At 52.8% G+C, this 21,275-nt stretch overlaps 4 protein-coding genes across 6 annotated transcripts in view; all 4 read left to right on the top strand.

Moving 5' to 3' along the window:
• The first annotated feature begins 372 nt into the window (after window positions 1-372).
• Window positions 373-6,532, top strand: LOC114859910 (jupiter microtubule associated homolog 1-like). Its single transcript, XM_029157990.3, has 5 exons — window positions 373-588; window positions 2,730-2,872; window positions 4,879-5,027; window positions 5,589-5,619; window positions 6,002-6,532. The coding sequence occupies exons 1-5, from the start codon at window positions 533-535 to the stop codon at window positions 6,139-6,141; spliced, it is 519 nt and encodes a 172-aa protein (XP_029013823.1). The 5' UTR covers window positions 373-532; the 3' UTR covers window positions 6,142-6,532.
• A 1,756-nt stretch (window positions 6,533-8,288) lies between these two features.
• On the top strand, window positions 8,289-10,485 carry LOC114859907 (uncharacterized). 2 transcript variants are annotated; one of them, XM_055510951.1, is made up of 5 exons: window positions 8,297-8,751; window positions 9,196-9,459; window positions 9,538-9,864; window positions 9,938-10,062; window positions 10,140-10,485. In XM_055510951.1, the coding sequence occupies exons 2-5, from the start codon at window positions 9,393-9,395 to the stop codon at window positions 10,314-10,316; spliced, it is 696 nt and encodes a 231-aa protein (XP_055366926.1). In that variant the 5' UTR covers window positions 8,297-8,751; window positions 9,196-9,392; the 3' UTR covers window positions 10,317-10,485. The 2 variants fall into 2 exon arrangements, with proteins under 2 accessions (XP_055366927.1, XP_055366926.1); XM_055510952.1 differs by having other exon boundaries at window positions 8,289-9,459; window positions 9,941-10,062.
• Window positions 10,486-10,629: 144 nt separating this feature from the next.
• Window positions 10,630-13,138, top strand: LOC114859909 (uncharacterized). 2 transcript variants are annotated; one of them, XM_029157989.3, is made up of 5 exons: window positions 10,630-10,773; window positions 11,232-11,559; window positions 11,661-11,993; window positions 12,243-12,367; window positions 12,456-13,138. In XM_029157989.3, exons 2-5 carry the CDS (start codon window positions 11,493-11,495, stop codon window positions 12,537-12,539), a joined length of 609 nt encoding a protein of 202 aa, XP_029013822.1. In that variant the 5' UTR covers window positions 10,630-10,773; window positions 11,232-11,492; the 3' UTR covers window positions 12,540-13,138. The 2 variants fall into 2 exon arrangements, with proteins under 2 accessions (XP_029013822.1, XP_029013821.1); XM_029157988.3 differs by having other exon boundaries at window positions 12,453-13,138.
• A 2,002-nt stretch (window positions 13,139-15,140) lies between these two features.
• The window catches only part of LOC114861135 (septin-9-like), a 61,156-nt gene continuing 55,021 nt past the window's right edge, over window positions 15,141-21,275 (top strand). The window contains exons 1-2 of the mRNA XM_029160168.2: window positions 15,141-15,454; window positions 19,990-20,049. Of these exons, the coding sequence (XP_029016001.1) occupies window positions 15,433-15,454; window positions 19,990-20,049 (82 nt within the window). The 5' untranslated portion in view covers window positions 15,141-15,432. The remainder of the gene's footprint in view (window positions 15,455-19,989; window positions 20,050-21,275) is intronic.

The following is a 21,275-nucleotide window of genomic DNA, read 5'->3' as shown; positions in this document are numbered from 1 at the left end:
CTATTTTGTGCAGGAGGAGTATTTTAATACATGTACAAGCATGCCTGTCAGGCTGCACACGTATTCCTCAAAACATAGAGCTCAAAGTTTGAGCATGTGTTTATTTGCCCTTAACGCTCAGCTTTTGCACGTTGTCATAATCAATGCTCCCAGAATAAACAGCAGGAAAAGCCCTCAGGGAAACGGACTGGTGGAGCTGAGACCTGCCATCAACAAGCGAGCCTGTCTGGGAGGTTCTGACCAATGGGAGACACGTTCTGTGACGGCCCGTCCAATGGGAGAAGAGCTCTGCGCCGCTTTGTCCAATCAGAGCGGGCCGAACGCTGGTGGGCTGGGCCTGGTGGGCTGGCACCGCAGAACCAGCGGATCTGGCAGTTCTTCTGCGTTTCCAGTCTCGGGTGGAGTCTCCATCCAGTCGCATCTCTGCGGGGCGACGGTGCTGGAATTCTTTTGAACAACTTTTATTTTTTGTTTTGCCAGCGTCTGTCCGCTTCCGCCAAGACATCGAAATACACCCCGCAAAAAAAGAAAGATGACGACCACCACCACGTTCCAAGGAATGGACCCCGGCGCTAAAAGCAGCTCCAGGTAACAGCCGCAGAAAGCGACGCGGGGACGAACAAAAGAAGTGGGATGTGGGCGAAGCCTCGGCGCGGTCGAGCTCCGTGGGCTGCGCCCGGAGCCGGCCTGGTGCCTCCACGCCAGCCCGACGCCGCCTCCCACGGATCCTGCGGGATTTAGCCCCACTGTCGCGCGCTCCTGCTAATTACGTTAATCTCGTTGGGAGGCTCCGTGGCCTTCGGCTCCGCCAACTTAGTTCGGCTAGCTCGCGTGGGCTGCGGGCAGCGATGGGGGCGATTGAGGAGAGTTTGACGAGGAGGAGGAGGAAAAACCGACAGGAACCAGACGCTAATAGATCATCTCCATCTGCTTTTCACGGATTTAGCCGAGGTTGGCTCCGAACCGACCGTGGCCCACGACTCGCAACTTTTGCGTGGAGTTCTCTGGTTCCAGCTGCGGAGATTTCCTAGCGTGCTGTCACGTGGAGTTTTTACGCGATTATTCCACTTTTCCTTGTTTATTGTGTAGAGTTAACGGCCACGGCCCCATCGAAACAGTCGACGAGCTTTTAGACCAAATGCCGTCACTAGACGTAAGATCTGCGTTTGTCATCGCCTCTGACCTCATTCACGGTGGATCCGGAGACGTTTAACTGTTTTTAAACCATAATCTATGGCTGTCGGTGTCCGTCCGGTCTCTGGGAGGACCACGCAGCCGCAGCTTTTCCGTCAGAGATGATGCGTCTCGTCTGGGTGGATTCTTCCCCAGTTGCAGTGAAACCAGCGCAAGTAGCAGAAGCCCCTTGTATAAAGCGGTGCTGTCTCGTGAACGGGGCCGGTTTTGGGGGGGGGGGGGGGGGGTTCCGGTGCCGCCGGCCGGTGCTGAGTGAGCATGCTCTCAGATCATGCCTGCTTTGGGTGGGGGCTTCGGGGCTAAGCCTGTAAATCTTCCATTAGCTCTTTTGCCTGCCATCCTCAACACCCCCCCCCCCTCATTCTATGAGCTGCCGGTCATTTGTGCTGCTCGGTGGCCGAACGGAGCCCTTCACCAGCAACTTGGGCAGATTTAGGTTAGAATCTTAGCCCCAGAAGCCTCCCGCTGAACCCGGCCTTATCAGACACGCCGCCTTTAGCTCTGGACTTCAGCCACATCAGCCTCTTAACATTATTGCTGTTTCATTGAAGCCCTTTGCCGCTTCATTCTAGGGTGGGGTCTGCTGCCAGACAGCAAAAGCCTCACCCCCCCACCCCCCCCCATCACAATCTGTGTGGAACACATGAGCTCATCCCCTCTGGTCGGGAGGTGAAGTCTGGTTTAAGCATTACTGTCAGACGCCGGCGCTGGTGCGCATTCAGAGCGGGTCGGGCTGAGCCGGGCCGGGTCGGGAGGACGTCCCTGCTCCAATTCACCCTCGCTCCAGTTCCGCTTCGAGGTGCGAGCGGGTTTTTGGACCGCCCGCCCGCCCCTCGGACAGCTGCTCGGTGTGTCAGCTGGCGGCTTTAGTGACTGAGCAGAGGAGAGTTTGCTGGAAGGGAAGAGGGAGGGGGTCCAGAAGGGCCTCCGCAAACACATCAGGTTCTGTCGTCTGGCAAACTGTCCTTCACGGCCGAGAAAAAGACTTTCGCTGCTCATTATGGGGTTGCTTTTGTTCAGCATGTGGTGGAAGGAATGTCCGAGGAAACTGGCCATTGTGGACCGTGCACTCGTCCACATGAAGCCCGCTTTTATTGTTCAGGAACAATGTGGGGTGACTCTTTATTACGTGACCTATATATTAACTGGACACGTTCGACTTCTCACCCCTTTTGTGCAGCTTTGACCCAAACGGCGCATTGGGTTTGACTTCCTGATTCAATAATGACATGACGGGTTGTGGGTAAGTGACACCGGGCCCTCGTGTGTCACCCCAAAGGAATCCCCACCACCACTAAGCCTGTGGCTGTCAGCTGCAGAGGCTGTTCCTGTGTGTGAAGTGGGTGGAGTGGGGACAAGGCTGCTCGTAGCTGCAGGCGCCCTCACGGTTTAGGCCAATATTGATTTACTTGTTCTTTTTTGTGCCGCGCAGCTGATCAGTGGCGTGTGACATGAAGTCACCCATGTGTCGGTTTGACGTAAAGACCGGGGGCAGGTCCACTTCCATTGTAACCCTGCGATTTGTTGCTCACCAGGGTCCTACGGCCGCCGGGTGGGGACTCCAGCTTCACCTTCGGTACAGACGAGAACTCCACCCCGCAGCGCAAGAACAAGATGGCCTCCAGCATCTTCGCAGAACCCGATGACCCGCACGCCCACCGGAGGAACAACCCACCCAGTAACTCAGTCTAACGTCCCTCTGAGTCCGTTATCGTGTGATCTTATCAGAGTCGAAAGAATGAAAACAACCGTGCCGCGCCTCACAAGGTGACGGCGGCGTTGCATTGGCGTGAACTAATCCGAAAGTGAAACGTCGGCAAAAGAAGAGAGGCTTGTTTAAGGGTGATTAAGTGATTCGCGTTCACTTGAGCTGGAACGGACCGAGCTGGAGTGTTATTTAGTGTGTTTCCATTTAGGTTGTCTCAGAATAACATCAGCGAAATCCCCCGGAGTTCTGGCATAAGGGTAATTTGAAGCCAGGGTTTGATGAAGGGGTACGAAGCTCCGGCCTCAGTGGAAACAAATGTGTCACTCAGAAATGTGTTAATTGGTGAGGTGTGTGGCCTTGTGGGGGTGGGGGTGGGGGGCAGGGGTCTGAAGACTGGAGTTGTCAAGGTCACAGCTAATACGCGGCCACAGAGGCTTAAATAAAACATGGTCATCGGCTAAATAATGCAGATTATTCATCTTTATTGTTTGCGGTTTAATGTGTAACTAGTAATTAGTTGGGATGAAAAATGAATCCCCATCAGAAGGAGAAGTCGCGCCCACAGCGTCCAGTCAGGTTCCTGTTCAGCACGAGGCCGTGAACCAGGAATCACATGTGTTCACGCTGTTTATCACAGTCGCTGGCTAAACTCATGCAGTTTGTTTTGTTTGTGTCGTTTTAAATTCCGAGTCGTCGCTCCGTCCGACCCGCGGCCGGCAGCTGCTGACAGTCGACCCCTTCCTGGTGCATTGTTTCACTGGGGTCAGGTTCAGGCGAGGCTCCTCGTCGCTGCCCCGCTTTGAAGCAGAACCCAGTATCCATGTCCTTATCCAGTCACATCCGCCAAAGGTTTATTAGGGAACAGGTTTTATGGGCATTGTTCCCGTTCCTGACCTGTGTGTGAGCAGGTCTGTTGACTTTGGCACCGCGTCCTGTGTTTTATATGGTGAACAGCCTGATTCTCCGGTGACCTGGGCTTTTATTTATGCACATCTTGCTTAGCTTCACCCGCCTCTGATGTCACGATGCAGTGGTTTGATTAATGAACTCCCATTCAAAGGCTGATGTTCCAGCTCAGCAAACCTGCAGCTGACTGTTGTTTTCACTTTTCTTCATTATTTCAAACCGCTGACTGCAGAGACGTGCGTCTGTGACGCCTCATGAGCGTGTCCTTGTTTGATCATCGGGCTTCTGATGAGCAGAGCTTTTCTGGATTGTTCAAGCCCTCGGTTTCTGGCCACGTGGGATCTGTGTAGTGGGAGCGGAGGCCAGAGCTCCTCCCGTCTCCAGGCTCGTCGCAATCACGTGCACGTCTGTGTTTGAAGTGATGATAACAATACAACCCATCAATATCATTTAGTCCATTTGCTACTTGTTGTTCACTGCGAGTGAATCGATCAGACTCTGAAATGTTGAGTGACGGAGGCTCATAACAGCTGATTCACTCCACTCTATTAGGAACAATGGCCACTCCTCTGCTTCCTCAGCAGTTGTTGTTCCCCACATGACAAAGCCGGTCTGTCTCCTCCCAGGCTCCGGGCTGCAGCCTTGTGTGGCCCCGGTTGGCCCAGTCTGCTGCCGCACGCCGGCCAAGCGCTGCTTTTAATGCTCTTTCTGCCTAAGCGGCGTGCGAGCGCTGCAGGGTTATCAGAGTTTTGGCTTCCAGGTCGTCTGTCTGGATGCGTTCCACTGTGTTTCTGGGTCAGATTTGGTCGGGTTTCGTGTTGAATTTTTTTTGTGAAGTTCTATATAAATAAAAAATGTCCTGTTCAGTCAAATCTAATGAGATGGGATCAAACTGGTGTGGCTAATTGGATTAGCGTCCATATGCTATGACTCTGCTTTAAATCCTGACTTGTGTTTTATTGTAGTTTCTGTTTACTCTGAAGGAAATCATCACAAGTAGTCTGTTAGGTTTCAACAGCTTGCTCAGTGTTATCTTATAAATTCTATTAGTGTGTCTCTTGCCTCCACAGCCGGGGCAGCGGCCGGGACCCTGTGCGGCGAGCCGTCGGCCCCCCTGAGGCGGGTTCAGCAGCCTCTCCTCTTCCCCAAGAACCCCCAGCCAGAACTGACCACCATCCACAACTCTGGAGCGGCCATGGTGTGGAACCAGAGACGAGAGGTGCCTCATTTAATCTGACAGAGCGCCGTTTCCAAAACAAAGCCGCGGCTTAGCTCGGCGCTGGAGAGCGCCGCGCTGCAGCTTCAGTGTAAATCTCAGCAGTTCAGTGGAAAATTCAGCGAGGGCGTGTATTTGAAACCGACCCGGGATGTTGTTTGATGGATATTCTCCGCTGATGTGTGTAATCCCTCTGGAGGGTTAAGTTTTCCTCTGGGGATGAGCCTGTACTCGCTGCCTGACCCGGCTTGAGTTTTCTAATTCAGCAGTTTAGATTAAGTGTAAAGCCACGGTGAAATGTGAGCTTTCGCGATAGAAACGCTAAACAAAGACACGACTCTGCTACTGGAGATATCGAGTGTCACAAAGCTCTGTAGCGCTGCTGCTGCAGAGGCTCCTGTTCGAGCCAGTAACATCTGGATCTGGTCTGTGGGCAGTATTTACACACGGCCTCTTAATATTAGCAGCAAGAAGCAGAATTCAGATGACTCAGACGCAGCTTCTCTGCAGAGGTGAAGCGGTCGCGGGAGGATCTCATGCCTTTGTCTTGTGTTTGCTTCGTAGGTTGAGAACGGCCAGGAACAGGCGGCTTACGGTGAGTGCCTCCAACTTGAAGCCCGCGTGTCGGGACGTGACTCAGACCCGTGGGTGACTGGCTGAATAGCAGCAGCGTTACAGCACACGCGCGCTTCCTCCCCGCGTTTCATAGCGCTTTGATGTGGTTTCCTCCCGTCATGATGGGCTGCAGTGAGCAGCTGTGGCCCCATGGGGAGCTCCGCTTGGCATTAAAAGCTCTTTATTACCCTCCAGGTGCATGTTTGTGAGAGCGTTCGGCTCCTCAGATAATGGAGGGTTGGACCACACGTCTGTGAGCGTCTGGAAATCAAAGCGCATCAGAGTGGATGATGTACAGCTTGCTTTTGGTCTTGCTGCGTGTGCACCCTGGTGTCACTCATTGGTCCTTGTCGCCTCCGCAGAGTGTCCTGACGACGTGGACGGGGAGCAGGAGGAGCTCGAGCAGCAGAAGGACGCCCCACAGCCCTCGACCCCGTCGGGAAGCGCCGCCGGCGGCCGGAGAAACCCCCCCGGTGGCAAATCCAGCCTCATCCTGGGCTGAGACCAGCTCCTTTTGCTTTTCTTTTGTTTTTTTTTTCATTGAAACACTTTTTTTATTTTTGGAAAATAAGTACCCCACCTCTCTCTCACCGTCTTCTCCCCCCTCGCCCACACGTCGACTCCTGTCCACACACCCCCCTCGTCTTCTGCTTCCACCCTCTAACCTTTTGTTTGATCCTTTTTTCTATTAAAAGAAGAAAAACTGTTGATAAAAGCACTTTATGTATCTCTGTCCCCCGTCCCACTTCATTTCAGCCCATCCTGTAGTGCATCGCGCCTGCTGGGAAAGGCATGACTTTTAGCTTGTCTCTCATTCTTCCCTGTTGTAAATGGTAAGAGGAAAAAAAAGATTTGATGCGTGGATTTCTAAATACAATAAAGATTGATATGAATTTGCAGAGTCTAATTGCTTTTTTTTATAAACAGTCTCTCCAACAAACGGCTCGTGAATGTTATTTACGTGGCTGGAGCCGTGGAGAGCAGAGACCCTGTGACTGGACGTCTGCCCAGCTAAAGTAACCGTGGAATTCTGTCTAGAGAGAAACTCCACTCTCCGTTCATTACGTCGTGTTCTGGGTATTTGGCTTCGTCTCCTGGGCTGCAGCTTTCGCCTCTCATTCGGACGGTGGGCTGCTCGAGATCAGGTCAGATTCCAGGAGTGAAATGTGAGTCATGAAAGGAGTAAACGCACTCGCAGCATCACCTTCGATAACGCTCCGACGCATTTCCTTATTTGGGAACGCTGGAGCGCTTCATACATCAGAAAGCAGCTCTGTTAGTGAATGTCGTCTCATATTAACGTCTTCAAACTTAAGCTCCGCCCACTTCATGTACACAGCGTTATTTCCCATTTGATGCTTGTAGTTTCATTGTGCTCGGTTCCAATTTGACCCTGCAATTAGTGCCTAATGGTAACTTTATGACTTTGCTGTGACTGGCTGGTGCATTATCGACTTGATTAGTGTGAGTAAGCCTCTTACTGGGAGGCTGAACGGGTCTAGAAGGCAGATCATCACTGTGGGACCTTTCTGTAAAGCTAAGCCGTGATCAATCTTCTCTCTGCTGATTCAAGGATGAACTAGCACGAAAGCAGCAGTGATAAATAAGCTTTCAGGTCGCGTCTGACGTCAGGCCGACGCTTCAGGGACGTGTGCTCGGCGTCCGGGGCCGAAGCCCGGGAGGCCCCAGGGGCTGTGGTTCTGCGGTGTGTGAAAGGCACGCGGAGGTCGCCCGAGATCAGGAGAACTTCCTGCCGTGGAGCGGTGCCAGGACGCCAGTGCAGTCAGTGAAGTGCTGGTTTGTGCTGTGTCTCCAGGGAAAGTCCTGCAGCATTTGCTGCTAACTGCATTATGCTGCACAAAGTCTGGTGCTTTCCTCCACCTTTGACTCAAGCACAATAAAAACACAAGTTGCCCTAAAACAGTAGGTTCTTTCTCTATAGTAACCGCTTAGTGATTTTACCTCAGTAACTGTTTAAATGCTTTACTTAGCAGCTGGCTTTTATGCTTTCTAGGCAGTAAGGCTTTGTTTATTTACATGCGCTGATTCAGGACAAAGGTAAAAAAAGACTCTACAGGACGTGAAAATGCAACTGTTTAAAGATCTATAGGAAATCAATGGCGTCCTTCTCAAACAGCAGCGGGGAGTGGAGAGGAAAAACCCAAAATGACACCTCCAGCAGCTCAGGGCTCAGGGTGGGCGGCCATCTGCCTGTCAGACAGTGGCGATGGGGTGAAAAACCAAAACACAGACGAAGAAAACACAAGGTTAATCACATGTGATGCAATAGTTAGTGCTCAGAGTCCTAGCAGCATGAGAGGTGGTGGTTCACAGTGACATCAGAGACCTTTGCTTTTCTTCATAAAGCCACTAAAAAGCAGGATATTACGGTTTCCCTCCCCCACAGCCGTGCGCTGTTATCTCCCCCCTGTGTGTGATGAATGTTTAAGCTGCCTTGCTCATTTGCAAAGTATTCAAAGTATTGACAGGACCATTATGCCGCATCCTCTCCAGATGAGGCCATGCGGTCCCCAGAGGTCCATGAGGAAGAGTGTGTGTGTGTGTGTGTGTGTGTGTGTGTGTGTGTGTGTGTGTGTGTGTGTGTGTGTGTGTGTAGGGAGCTGGGATGACTCATGCCAGAGTGACGCGGCAAACAATCACCCAATCAATATTCCCATTCAGTCACAGGCACTGACTCAGCATCTACGCTGGGCCGCATGTGCACAGGACCAGATGTCAGTTTGTGCTGTTTATAGTATTTCAGATTGGATCTGCTTTGGTTCCCTGTCCTCTCTCTGATCACACACAGACCCTCCTGGTTATCACTCAGCCTCACCCGTCCGCCAGACGCCCTGAGCAGGATGCAGAGCTCTGCAAATGGACAGGCCTGTTTCCGTGGCGACGGAGGCAGCGTAAAAGCCCGTCTGCTCCTTAACTGGAGGAGACTGGAGGCAGGGACGCACGGAGGCCTGTTTTACCCCGTCCCTGGGGGACACAGAGGGGGAGGAAACGGGGGAGGCTGGATCTTTTAAAGCCAAACGCCGGGGACAGATGCGCTGATGCTATTGATGTTGATTTTCGAATCCTCCCAGGACGGTGACAAGTTAATGGGGTTTGTTGAAGTCATTTCAGCCTGAAAGCGCTCGATCATCAACTTACAGTTTATCCCTAAAGCCGTGTGAGGCTTCACCCTCTCATCAGCCTTGGTCTGTTACTGTAGATTTTAAGACACTGTTTTTATTTCTAAAGGTTCTTGTTAGTTATTTACAATTCATTAAACATTCATCAAGAGCAGGAATCTTCCGTGCCCTCGTATTTGATGCTTCGCCACAAGAGGGCGCTGATGCTGCAGAACGCGCTGTTGCTGCTGCTGTCACTGTGGTTACAGCGGTGGTGTCTGTTCTCACAGCACCTAATAATAGGTCGATTTGCTCGAAACGCTTTTCTGGGAAGAGCCGCTACTCTTTTTATGTTAGTCTGTTTTTAAACTTCTATCACTGAAGCGTGTGTTTTTATTGCCACCGTGGAACTGAAACGTGACTCCTGCTGCTCGTAGTTTATTCACATCTCAGGGTTAAAGGCTGACTTCCAGCTTCCTGACCTCAGAGGCCGCTTCACGAGCATGAAGCTTCCTGCAGCCGTGACCACAGACGGCACCTGCCTCCTCGTCACAGCTTATTATCTGCCTTGGGTGGTTGAACCACACGTTTCCTATTAAGAGCTTCAAAACCCTGCGAAGCAGTCACCGACAACATGTCCGCCGCGTGGATGCGGCTCGCAGCCGTCCTGTGCCTCAGCGGCCCGGTTCTGGCCGACCCAGGTAGGACCGATTCTCGAGGCCGCGGGGACCGAGCGCGAGCGGAGGGAGAAATGACGTGGTTTCGATGTGTTTCTGCAGAGAGCGAGGACGTCCTGTGGAGAGCGTGTGGGGAGTCCGTCACCATCCAGTGCAGGTCGTCGGAACCGCAGCTGAAGCATTTGGACCTGAGGAAGGGACTTAATAAGTACGTCTCAGTTTTACAACAATCTGCGGCCTCGGATCATAGGATCGGAGGAGAATTCACAGAGAGAGTGCAGGGGAATGGGGCGTTCCCCAACGTGGACGTCCTCATCAAAAACCTGACCTCAGGCGACACAGGCGTGTACCGGTGCATGTACAGGCAGGCGAATCAGACCGGAACCGAGGCCAAGCAAGGCAGCGGGTCGGTGCTGGTGGTGGTCAGAGGTAAGCTCACCTCAGAATCAGTAACTAAAACCAGTGAAACCACCCCAGTGATTTCACGCAGCCTCGTTGCTAGGAGACAGGTGCAGGCCCGCCTGCTGCCCGGCGCCGGAGGAGCAGAGCCTGGTTCCGGTGTGGGTCATGGTCGGCGCCGCCGCGCTCCTCACCGTCGTCATGTGTCTGCTCATGTGGCTCATCAAGGTAGACTCCCGCGCGTGTCTGCGTGTTGTTAGCGATGCATGAACCCGCTGCTGACGCTCCGCACCTGCCGCCACCAGACCAAGACCGCGGCGCCGGCCGAGGCCACCACGTACGCCACCATGAAGCCGGGGTCCGAGCCCGGCGGCAGCGGCGCCGACGTGTACGAGGAGATGAGGGGGGCGCTCGGGCCTCCGCCTGCGGGCGCCATGGGGCTCCAGGGAGCGGGTGAGGGCGACGCCGGCCTTTCTGCCTGACGTCTGCATGCGCGCGTGGGAGACGGAGCAGCTGACGGCACCAGCTGCTCCCGGATCAGCAGCGACGCTCATCCCTCCCTGGGGATCTGGAACCGAGGACATGAACCATAACTGGCACCATGTTACATTTACATTTGTGTTTTTAACTAATAAATGATGCTGTCTGTGATGTCAACCTCTTTTGTTGAATCTTTCACACATCGCACATGTTCCTCTTCACTTCTTCATGATCTCAGACTGCACATAACACCTGCATGTTTATAATCGTGTCGGGCGGTGAAACATTTCCTGCTGTACCAGGAAGTCCTGTGAAGTCCTCGCTAGCCGCCGCTGCCACCGTGTCAGTCGCCCGCCCGGCGCTCATGGGCCCGTGCTCCCGCTGCAGCGCCGCGGGTGAGGACGCAGGGCGCCAGGTCTGGATGAGTGAGGACCGGATGCAAGTGGGTCGTGGTGAGCGGTAGGCCTCATTCATTCTCATTCTTGTTTATAAAAATCACAGCATTGTAAACAAACAAGTGATGCCATTGCCAGGAGAAGAAGAACATTAATTAGCATATGCTGTTCTGAGAAATGGAAACGGATAAGGACTTGGTGCTTTAGTTCTCAGAACAGTGTAAAAGTTAATGCAGAGGTAAATGCCAATCTCTGCCACAAGAGGGCGCTGCTGCTGCTGCTGCTGCTGCAACCGTGGCCCTCCACTCATGACCTACTTTCCCTTATTGAAACGTACTAATGCTGAACTCTGACAAAAGAGCTGTGATTGTATTTCATCCAGTGATGAAGCCTTTGGCTAATTTTCCCCCCTATGACGCTGACACACCTGTAATGGAACTGTATGAGCTGTGGGACTGAATGAGTTAAAAACCCTCTTCTTGATCCAGCACTTCACTCACAGTGTTTCTATTATTACTGCAGACACAGATCAGACCTGCCAGCACAGCACCACCGCTTCTTCAGCCTTCTGTTAATCAGGATCTCCAGCGTGACACCGCACCAATCTGCCAGTCACATCACAGCCGCCTGCCTGATCGCAGTCGTACTGTCAACCACATCAGGCTCTGTGATGTAGGTCACAAGGCAGCAGGCGGGTTGGAAGGCGTGAAGAAGAAGAAGAGTGCACGCTTCCTGCGGAGGAGGTAGCGCGCGAGCGAGACCTGCGCGACAGTCACTGCCAGCATGTCGGCCGTGTGGGTGAGGCTCGCGGTCCTCCTCTGTCTCTCCAGCACCGTTCAGAGCGGCCCAGGTAAGAAGATGCGCCATAATAATCAGTAATGCAAATGTTTGAGTTTCGCCAGATGTAAATTGAAACAAACGACATGAATAAAAGTTGTTGTTTCCATCCAGCTGCCAAGACTGAAGTGCTGTGGAAGGATGCTGGAGGATTCATCACCATCCAGTGTAGATGTGAAAAGGACCAGGACATGCTGTATGTGAAGAAAGATCTCAATAAGAATGTGGACGTTTTCTTCAGACAGAAGGAGGAAAAGAAAGCAACAATCATGAAAGGGTTCCAGGGGAGACTCCAAGTGGCCGGAAGCTTCCCCAACCTGGACATTGTGATCAAAAACCTGACCTCCGCTGACACGGGCCCGTTCTGGTGCGTGTACGCCAGCATGAACAACAAAACCGACCTGATTTACACTGAGGGCACGGGGTCCGTGCTGCTGGTGGTCGCAGGTGAGTCTCGCCTCTTGTTGCACGTCTTGACTGAGGAGTAGCAGCGCTTTAAACCCAGCTTTGACGGGTGAAACGTGCAGTTGCGCAATGTAGAACGCGAGCATTCGAACAGTTTGACAAGCTGAGGGTGGGTTGGGGTGAGGGACGGGGGACGGGGGGACGGGGAGGGGGGAGGAAAACGAGCAGCAAGCGCTAAAGCAACGTGATTTGTTTACTGCTGTGAATTCATTGAGTGGTTTTGATCCAAAGCTTCAAAAAAGGCTCCCACTGCGACGTGTGACCCGTCCACACAGAGTCTGGTTCCGGTGTCGGTCATGATCTTGGCCGCCGTTCTGCTCTGCATCATCCTGGGGTTCCTCATATGGTGCATCAAGGTACCGTACGACCCGCTCCCTTCTTTGTCGCTACGTGTGTGAGCTCCGCGTTGGTCGCCCTGACGACGGTGTGTGTCCTTGTCAGAAGAAGACGGGCAGAACCGCCACCAAGCCGAGGCGCGTCCCCAACAACGACGTGTACGAGGACATGCGAGCGACGCTGAGGCGCTGAGGCCGGACCGGGCCGGACCGGGCCGGACCGGGCCGGACCGCGGAACGTCACGTTCTCCAGGGTTCTGTCACGACCCGCGCTTGATGCCAGTGAAAGACAATGAACACAATACTGACACGGAGGAGCAGTGAAGAGTAAGTGGGATGAGGATGAGGATGAGGATGAAGATGAAGCATTTATTGTTTTACAAGTCGATGCCTGCCTTGATTTTTGATACTGGATAAACTATGCAGCCTTTAAAAAAGACTTTAAAGACTCTTTGATGTAGATACTATGTATTTTATAATCTGATTATATAAAATAGGAACATAATTATTGTCAGCTTTATCCTTTCAGGAATTTAACATGTTATAATTGTATAAATAATTGTTAACATTTATTTTGAAAAGACTGATCAGGTGTGAGTTCATGAACCCCACTGCTTGTACTGGTTCCCAGCAGTCACTGGGCCCACTCTGGACTGGTTGCAGGTTATCACATATGTAGAGACAGACGAGCTGTAAGTGTTTCCACCTCACACTTACAGTAAGTGGCACCTGAATCGGAATCTGGAAACACCAGTGACCTTTTCAAATTAAAGCCTTTTCCTAACAAACGTCTTTCACTTGTGGTTCGAACTTTCGCACTAACCCCACATCAAATGAGCGAATCCCTCTTTGAAGTAACGTGAACGCCGCCGCCGCCGGTTTGTTCCGGCGTCATCTGATGAGCTGCTGCTTTGTGAGTGCGCGCGAGGGTTTCACCGTGGACAAATCCTCGCATCCTCACATTCTGCGCTTGCCGTCGCGGCCGTCGAGTCAACGTTTAAATGTCACACCGAGCTGTTTTGCGTGAGGTAGAAGGCGGGTGTTTACGTGTGCGGTGCGCGCGTGCGGTCGCGGGCTGACTTCTGCTTTCCTTCGCGACGCGAAGTGTGAAATGCACCGGATCGCCGCGTGCCCGCGTGCCCGCGTGCTATAGGAAGTCCGGCCCGGAGTGGAAACTGAGCGGAAACCGAGACCCCCTGACGAGAAGCGCGGCCTTGAACGTCTCCATCTCATCCACCCACCCGCTGCAGGCGCCGCTGCAGACGACGCCTGCAGCTGCAGCCGCTTCTCTGCCTGTTATGACCCGAAACAGGATGCAGCGGATGACACGGTGCGTGTGCGCGTGGGCGACAACGATCTGCCAACGGCCACTAGGCGCGGGGATCTGCGTTTATTTTTACCTGTGGGCCACAGACACGCAGGTGGAGCAGTTGTAAATAACACCAGAACCCACACGCAGGTGCCGTGTATTTGCAGAACGCGCCTCTGTCGCTCACGTCTCCTCGCGCTTCTGATGTTTTTCACCTTTTGTCGGAACGCGTCGAGCTGCTTTTCATCAACAGGTACAAGCGGAAACTGTGACATGCGCAGGGAGCGCGCGCTGCGTGTAGGTGTTAGGTGAAAAGGCATTTTCATCTGATCTCCGCACTCTGCTTTTTCCACTCGAGTCTAAGAAAACGGTGACTGAGTGACTGTTTAGCTGCAACGGGGGCGTTGTAACTCCACGTTTGATCACTTCTATCCAGTAATAACTGGTGGGTGCAGATGTGTGTCTCTGCACTGGTCATTGCAGAGATGCTGCTGCACAGACAGCTGAGTCATCAGCTTTTGCATGGCCGGTGAGGCCTGTGGCTGCGGCTGAGGAGCAGGGGCCGCGTCTGCTCGCTGCAAGCGCCTCCAGATGCTCAGTAACAGGCGCCATTGGGGTCTCGGCGTGGATGCTGCGAGCGAGGCTCCGACCAGACGCAGGAGAAGCAGCAAACTCTCGTCGAGTTTTGAAATGAGTCACTTGAATGGTTTGTGCCCCGGTGTGAAGTGAGAAGCATGAAGTGGCTCCTGCTGTAAAGAGGCCACGTTCAGACTCAGCCTGCAGACGCCGTCCGGGGAGCGAACCCGCGGCGACCTCAAACCCGCTGACATTAAGCCCCGCTGCTCACTCATATCCTTTCCTGATGTGACTGCTCGGCCTTTTAGCCTCTCGCTTGTTTTTCTGGGTCAAAGTCTGCCCGCTGCCAGCGACGCCGGCGCTCGCTTGTTTTTGGTGACTCAAAGCGGCGCCTGTGAACCAGTGAGAGGCCCCCGGCGGCGGGTTCAGTCGGCGCCCCGAAACTTCGGTTCGGTCTCGAGTTGACGTCAGCCACAAGAGGTCTCTGCAGCGCTGAGCGGACAGGAAAGGGTCAAAGGTCATAATAGATGTGAGCTAACAGATTATAACTCCTCCCAGGTTTACGAGGTTTACACCACTAACAGACTGTTGCACTCCCCCATAACCAGCACACACACACACACACACACACACTGTAGTAAGTTTGTTTGTTTGTGTGTGTTTATTCATGGATGGCTGCATTCATCCCTCATGTGCCCAAACCCGCTTTAAACTTTGAGTCTAAAGTCCAACAATGTTTCACAAGCACCGAGATGTGTCATTCCTACGTCTCAGATACTTCCACAAACAAGCCCATTACGGTTAGTTATTCACAGATCGACGCCTTCATCCCTTTTGCGAGCTTTGAAACGTAAAAGCCCCCTCGGTTACAGTAAACCACTCCCGCTCCTTACTGGGCGTGCGTCAGGAGCGCAGGTGTGACGGGATCCATTCCCTGCTCCAGACTCTCTGCCCGAGTGGTAAATAAAGACGAGGATAACCTCGGGAGGGTCGTCGATGAGCGAATCTACCTGCGCTCAGGTGCTTTCGGACCAGGTGACCGTCAAGAGGTGCCACAGCAGAGAAGAAAAGGTGAGCTGCGCGCGCGACAAGAAGCAGCCGCGTGCGGAACTCCGACGCGCACCGGGAAACCGCAACGAACGAGCCACTGGCTGCACTTTTCCAGCTCAAATCCCGCTAAGACGCCAGAAGAGGAGGCATCATGAGGAAATCTTCATACACAGGTAAGCGTGTTTCTCTCTGACCACGTGACCGAGCGTTCTCTTCTAAGATGCAGCAGAACGTCCTCTGCAGCCTGGTGAGACGCGAGAAACACGGTTTGAACGTGCCCACGTGGAAAAGGGGCATTAGAAATAACTCGTTTTATTATCACTGTCAGTCCTGGGACGAGGGGAACTTCTCATGCTTTTATTTTTTAATTCCCCCTTTGCACAATTGACCCGCACTTGGTTCCGCGTGGGTGTGGTTACGCAGCGCTTCTGTGGGATCTCACGGCAGAGGCCAAAATGAACTGAGCGGAGGCAACGAAGAGCCGAGCTCGTTTTAAGTACGTGAATGGTGAATAAGTGATGATGCTGCGCGTTGTTGCCGTCAGTGCGCAGAGAAAGCGTGGCGCGCTCCCGTCCGTAAAGGCGCACGGCGCTGCTCCGCGCCAGGCAGACAGACAGCGCGTAAATCGCGTGTGAGGTGAGGCAAACCTCACCTCCCCCCCCCTCCGTGTTCTTCCGTGTCACCTCTGTTGTTTTCTCCCCCCCAAAGCTCGGGCTCAGTCCAGTTTACACAACCCCGTCCCCGGAATGCTGGCTTTCCCCGGCTCGTCTTCCTCCGGCCTTTGTGCGATGGAGCGTCTGACGGTTTTTCCATCGGAGCCAAGTGCGTGTTGGGTCATGCTGCGTGTGCTTCTCCCCGTGTGCCTGCTCTCTCCCTGTCTCTCTCTCTCTCTTTGGTGCGTGCGACATGTGCGGAGCTGTCACATACTTCTTGGCCGGGGCTGCACTTGGAGAATGGCCTAATAATAAAGTCCCATGCGTGTGTGTTGCCTCTTCAAAGTGTAGGGGCGTTTAGACAGGTATTAGAGATATGTGTGTGAGGGGGGGGGGCTTTGTGTTGGCCTTGGAGTGAGCAGAGTGGGGATCTGAGATCTGCGTGTCAGACATGATGGAAATATGTGTCTGCCTGTTCTTGGGGGGGTGAACGTATGAATACAGACGTGTGTGTTCCCTCATGCAGTCACAGCCTATCCCTGCATGAACGCCTCTCCCTCAGATCAATGAGTAACCTGTATGAATAGCACCTCACACACACACACACACACACACACACACACACACACACACACACACACACACACACACACACACACACACTTCTGGTATGTGCTTTAATGTTCTCCTTGAACACACACATGCACATTGTACCTGTATGACACATGCCTCTTTCTGGCTCTCAGCCTGTTTATACTCGAGCGCCACCGAGGCTTTGATTCGCAGCCCAGAGCTGTTGTTAGATGGTAACTTTAAAGCCGAGCTATAAACTACGCGGAGACACATTCACCCTGTCATCTAGCGCAACATGCCGCGGACGGTTCTAACCCCCAATTTGGCTTCGTAGGCGCTTGTGAATAATGGACCAACAAGGCAGTGGAGCGCGTGAAACGTGCGCGTGCGGCGCTCTGGCTGCTGCAGGACGACCTCGCGGCGGTGGCACAGAATGCTGCGTTTGGCGTCCAGAACGTGTGATGTGTGACGAGAAAGGAGGCGGAACTCAGAACTGAACGTTGTGCTTCATTAATCCCTAAAGAGACGAGGAAATGCAAATAAACATGGAGTCAGGTCGTTATTGTCGCACGTTCAGACTTTGGATTTTTCCAGATGCTGCAATTATTCATGGGGATGTAATAAAAATGTCCGAGGCCTTGTGTGTTTTATTTTAATTCTTCTAAAAGCCAAAAACGCGCAGGAGAAACGGTGAGTGTGTAACGTTACTGTACGAGATGAACCGCCCCTTGTTTTATAATAAGCCAAATTACACGTTGTGGTTGTAAACTGTGAAAAAATGTGTTTATGTGTGAAGCGGAAGCTCGGTTTTCAGGGCAGTAGTCACAGACTCTCTGAGCGGGTCAGAGGCTTCGCAGTATCTCATCACAGCACTACTGCGGCGTGACGTGGACTTCCCCTGGTCGCGGGGGGCTCGTGTGAGGTGTCAGAGATCCTGTACGCGGATAATCACGGGTTGTGCGGTGGTAGAAGAGTCCAACGCACGGTGCGGGATAGCGCGAAAGCAGGATCGAGCCGTGCCTCCTCGTGCGCGCGCGTCCACGGGGCCGCTCCGTGGGCTTGGCAGGATTAGCCGCGTCCTGTCCCGACACGAATAAATACTTTATTTGTAACTAACAGCGCTCGTGGTTCGCGTCTGTTTAGTTGTTTGGAAAATAGCCGTAAATCATTTGGATAATAACACGACAACAGAGGTTCACCTGTTGCGCGCTGTCGCTACACGCCCGTGTGAGGTTTTACACCCCGTTCTTATCTGTCGCACTATTATTGTTTTATAGACCTCCGTGGTTTCCTGCGGTGATTTGGGGGCTGGCGGTAGCAGACGACAGAAAGCCTCGCCGGGTTCCAGCGAGCGCGTTGAGTGAGGGCTAAAGTGCGGCTGGTTCCCACCCGTGGCGCCAGGAGCCGCGCGTGGGCGGAGCGCGGCTCGGGGTCACGGCGCGGCGTCTCTGTGTGCGCGGACATGTACGAGTGTGTCACTGGGCGTGGGCGTGGGGCCCGGTCCGTGTCATTAGGGACGGATCCAGGTTCATCAGGAGAAACGGCCACGGACGAACGTGGGGAGGGGGGGGGGGCACGATGACCCGGGGCACGCGAGGATTCCTCACCCCCTCGGCGCTGCTCGGGGGCGAGGCGCGCGGCCTCCCTTCGCAAACACGAAGACAGAGCGTGGATTTGCTAAATCACTCCGCCCTTTGTGTGCGCGTCTGTCCGCGGCCTTTGTGTGCGTTTGAGCTCAGGCTCTTGATTCAAGTAGGTTAAAGTGCGGCGGCCTCTCCGGTCAAACCACGACCGGTGACAGAGTGGCTGTTTGTCCCACACACACACACACACACACACACACACACACACACACACACACACACACACACACACACACACACACACACACACACAAGCAGGCATGTGTTTACTCTGGGCCACAATGTAAGCTGCTGTCATTTATCACAAGCAGCGGTTTCATTCACTTCTTGCACCATGTGCGAGTAATAACACGCGGCGTCATAAGACAAATATGACCCCAGCGGGCTGCGGGTTTCCTCCGAGGGGCGAAGGACGGGAATGACACTGAGAGGAGATTATAACGCAAGGCTGTCGACGCGGCGATGAGCGCTGTGTGTGTGTGTGTGTGTGTGTGTGTGTGTGTTTCCACGTGGCCCCGGACAAGACCGAGCGAGTACAGCCGCGTTGCAGACGCAGACGCCCGTCCGAGCACGCGCGCGCACCGTGCCGGGTTTTCCTTCCGCCGCCTCTCAGCAGAAAGAGCAGATCGGTGCAGACGTGACTTGTGGCTGCGGTTCTTAGCGAGTCGCCAATTGCCCCGTCACTCATAATAGACGGAACAACGGCATCACGTGGCTCTAATGCAGGTTTTCAAATTCAAACAAGACCGAGACTCGACTCTTCTCGTCTTCTCGCATGAACACAGGCAGAACCGCCGCGTCTGCTGTTCCGCCTCAGCTCGTGTTTATTACGGCCCTGTGGTAGGAAGTCGTTCTAAGAACAGGGTGAAGACAAACAGGACGGGACGTCTGACTCACCAGCTACCGGATGAGCCCACAGCGTCTTAAACACTGATTTGGTCGAAGTGGGGCAAAGCAGTAAAACGCATCTGAGCCTAATGTTTCCTTCACTGCAAATAATGTCTTCCACCGTTAGGAACTCACCCTCATCGTCCACGGTGCAGCTGAATCACCCGTCTGAGCAACAGCTGAGCAGTTCTGTGGACGCGAGCAAAGCAAAACACACACACACACACACACACACACACACACACACACATGCAGACGAACACACACACACACACACACACACACATGCAGACGCGCACACACATGCAGACACACACACACACATGCAGACGCACACACACACACACACACACATGCAGACACACACACACACATGCAGACGAACACACACACACACACACACACACACACACACACACACTCACCAGCATCGATTATTATCTCATCATCTGGAGATTATCTGTGACATTCCACCGATGACATGCAGGAGCCCATCGCGCGTTTCTCTCACACTGAACTCAGCCAGCTGCTGCTGGCGTCAGCTGTTAGATGAGCGTGTATGAGAACGCTGACCTTTGCCAAAGTCTGCGTTACGGGGCCATTTACACTCTGGTGATAGCAGGTAACGTGTTGACAAATAGACAGTGGAAAATGTTTGGTTTGAATCACTTCCAGACTGGATATTATAAAAATAGAAACAAACCGCAAATTACACTGTAAAAAAGGTTTAGTTTCACTCAGTCATTTCCTCCAGTCGGGGTGAAACTGTGGTTCAAACACTAGGAGACTTTGTTATTCAGCCGTAGAGTCTTCATCCTGGAGGAGAACAGGAAGTAACCGTTTGAATGCGTGGAGAACGTGGAACAGGGAGGAACTGAAGGAACAGTCAGGACGAGGCGCATTTTCCACCTTTAAACTTTATCTCTAAGTTCGTGTGCCTCTCGTTTACAGGGAGGTCCAGCAGCACTCGGGTCAGAAGACCGGAGGCAGGATCTGGCGTCACCAGCCCCAGTAAGTAGCCCGGCCCGGCCCGGCCCGGCCACACACAGCACCGGTTCTGTCGCGACGCGAACGCGGCCTTTAATCGGCAGTTCCTGCAAAGCGCTGCAGAAGTCAGCGTCGTTGACCTTTATCTGTGGGACGGAGCTGCACTCAGAGCAGAGCAGCTAATGTGTCCTGTCCAGATAACAGCTGATAGCAGGTAAATGACAGAGTGAAGTGTCCCACGAAGAAGAGCTGACATTTATGTCGGTGATAAAGACAAGATTACAGAGCGCTGAGCTGTTTTTTACCTAAGTGTGTTTTTCTCCCTTTCAAATTCAGGCCTGTCTGAGTTTGTTTATATAAGTTTGTAACAGGTTGCGACTGAGGCTCATCACACGTTATAGACTGTGTGGCCACTGTCAGCAGATGAAAGCACATTGACATCATTTCCTTTTCTGTCCAACTTGGCACTTTATAAAAAATGCTCAAAATGCATTTGCTCGTAAACAGTGGCTTGTGAAACAGGAAGTTTGCGTCGTCGGTGGCTTCAGGCTGAGCGGCTGCTGTGCTTCGGCTGCATTAGAGCAAGTCAGCAGCAGGTTGAGATTCACCTGAGTGGGAAAATAGCGCCACCAGCTGTTGGGTCCAGACAAAACCCACGTCTGACAAAAACCACGTCTGACAAAAACCACGTCTGACAAAAACCACGTCTGACAAAAACCACGTCTGACAAAAACCATGTCTGGCTCCGAGCAATAGGTGGAAATGTTCATGCATTCGAGTTGTGACGAAGACTTCATCAGCTCGGGGCCCTGCCTGTCAGCAGGCCTCCTGTGTGTGTGTGTGTGTGTGTGTGTGTGTGTGTGTGTGTGTGTGTGTGTGTGTGTGTGTTGGCATTTAGAGGGAGATGTCCCACAAAACAAAACATTTGCCGACAGGGCAGATTTACAGGCCTTTCTGTTTGACTGGATGCTTTACTGTAACCTCAACTCGCACACACACACACAAACACACGCACACTCACACACTGAGCCTATTGTTGGGAGTCAGCAGATCCTCCATGTCGGACGTATACACTATCATCTAATACAGGATAATAATCTTGAAGTGAGAAGTGATGTAAAGTGTGTGTTCTACCTCATCGTCATAAATTAAACTTCAACTAAAAGAAGAAGTAGAAAACTTCCAACTTCACTGCTTCACCTTTTTTGGCACCGTGAATATTAAATTGCACATTTAAATTCTCCTGAAAG

Source organism: Betta splendens, chromosome 8 (assembly GCF_900634795.4).
Source record: "Betta splendens chromosome 8, fBetSpl5.4, whole genome shotgun sequence".
Classification (NCBI taxonomy): Eukaryota; Metazoa; Chordata; class Actinopteri; order Anabantiformes; family Osphronemidae; genus Betta; species Betta splendens.
Note: the sequence above shows the minus strand (reverse complement) of the source record. Positions and strands in the feature narration are given on the sequence as shown.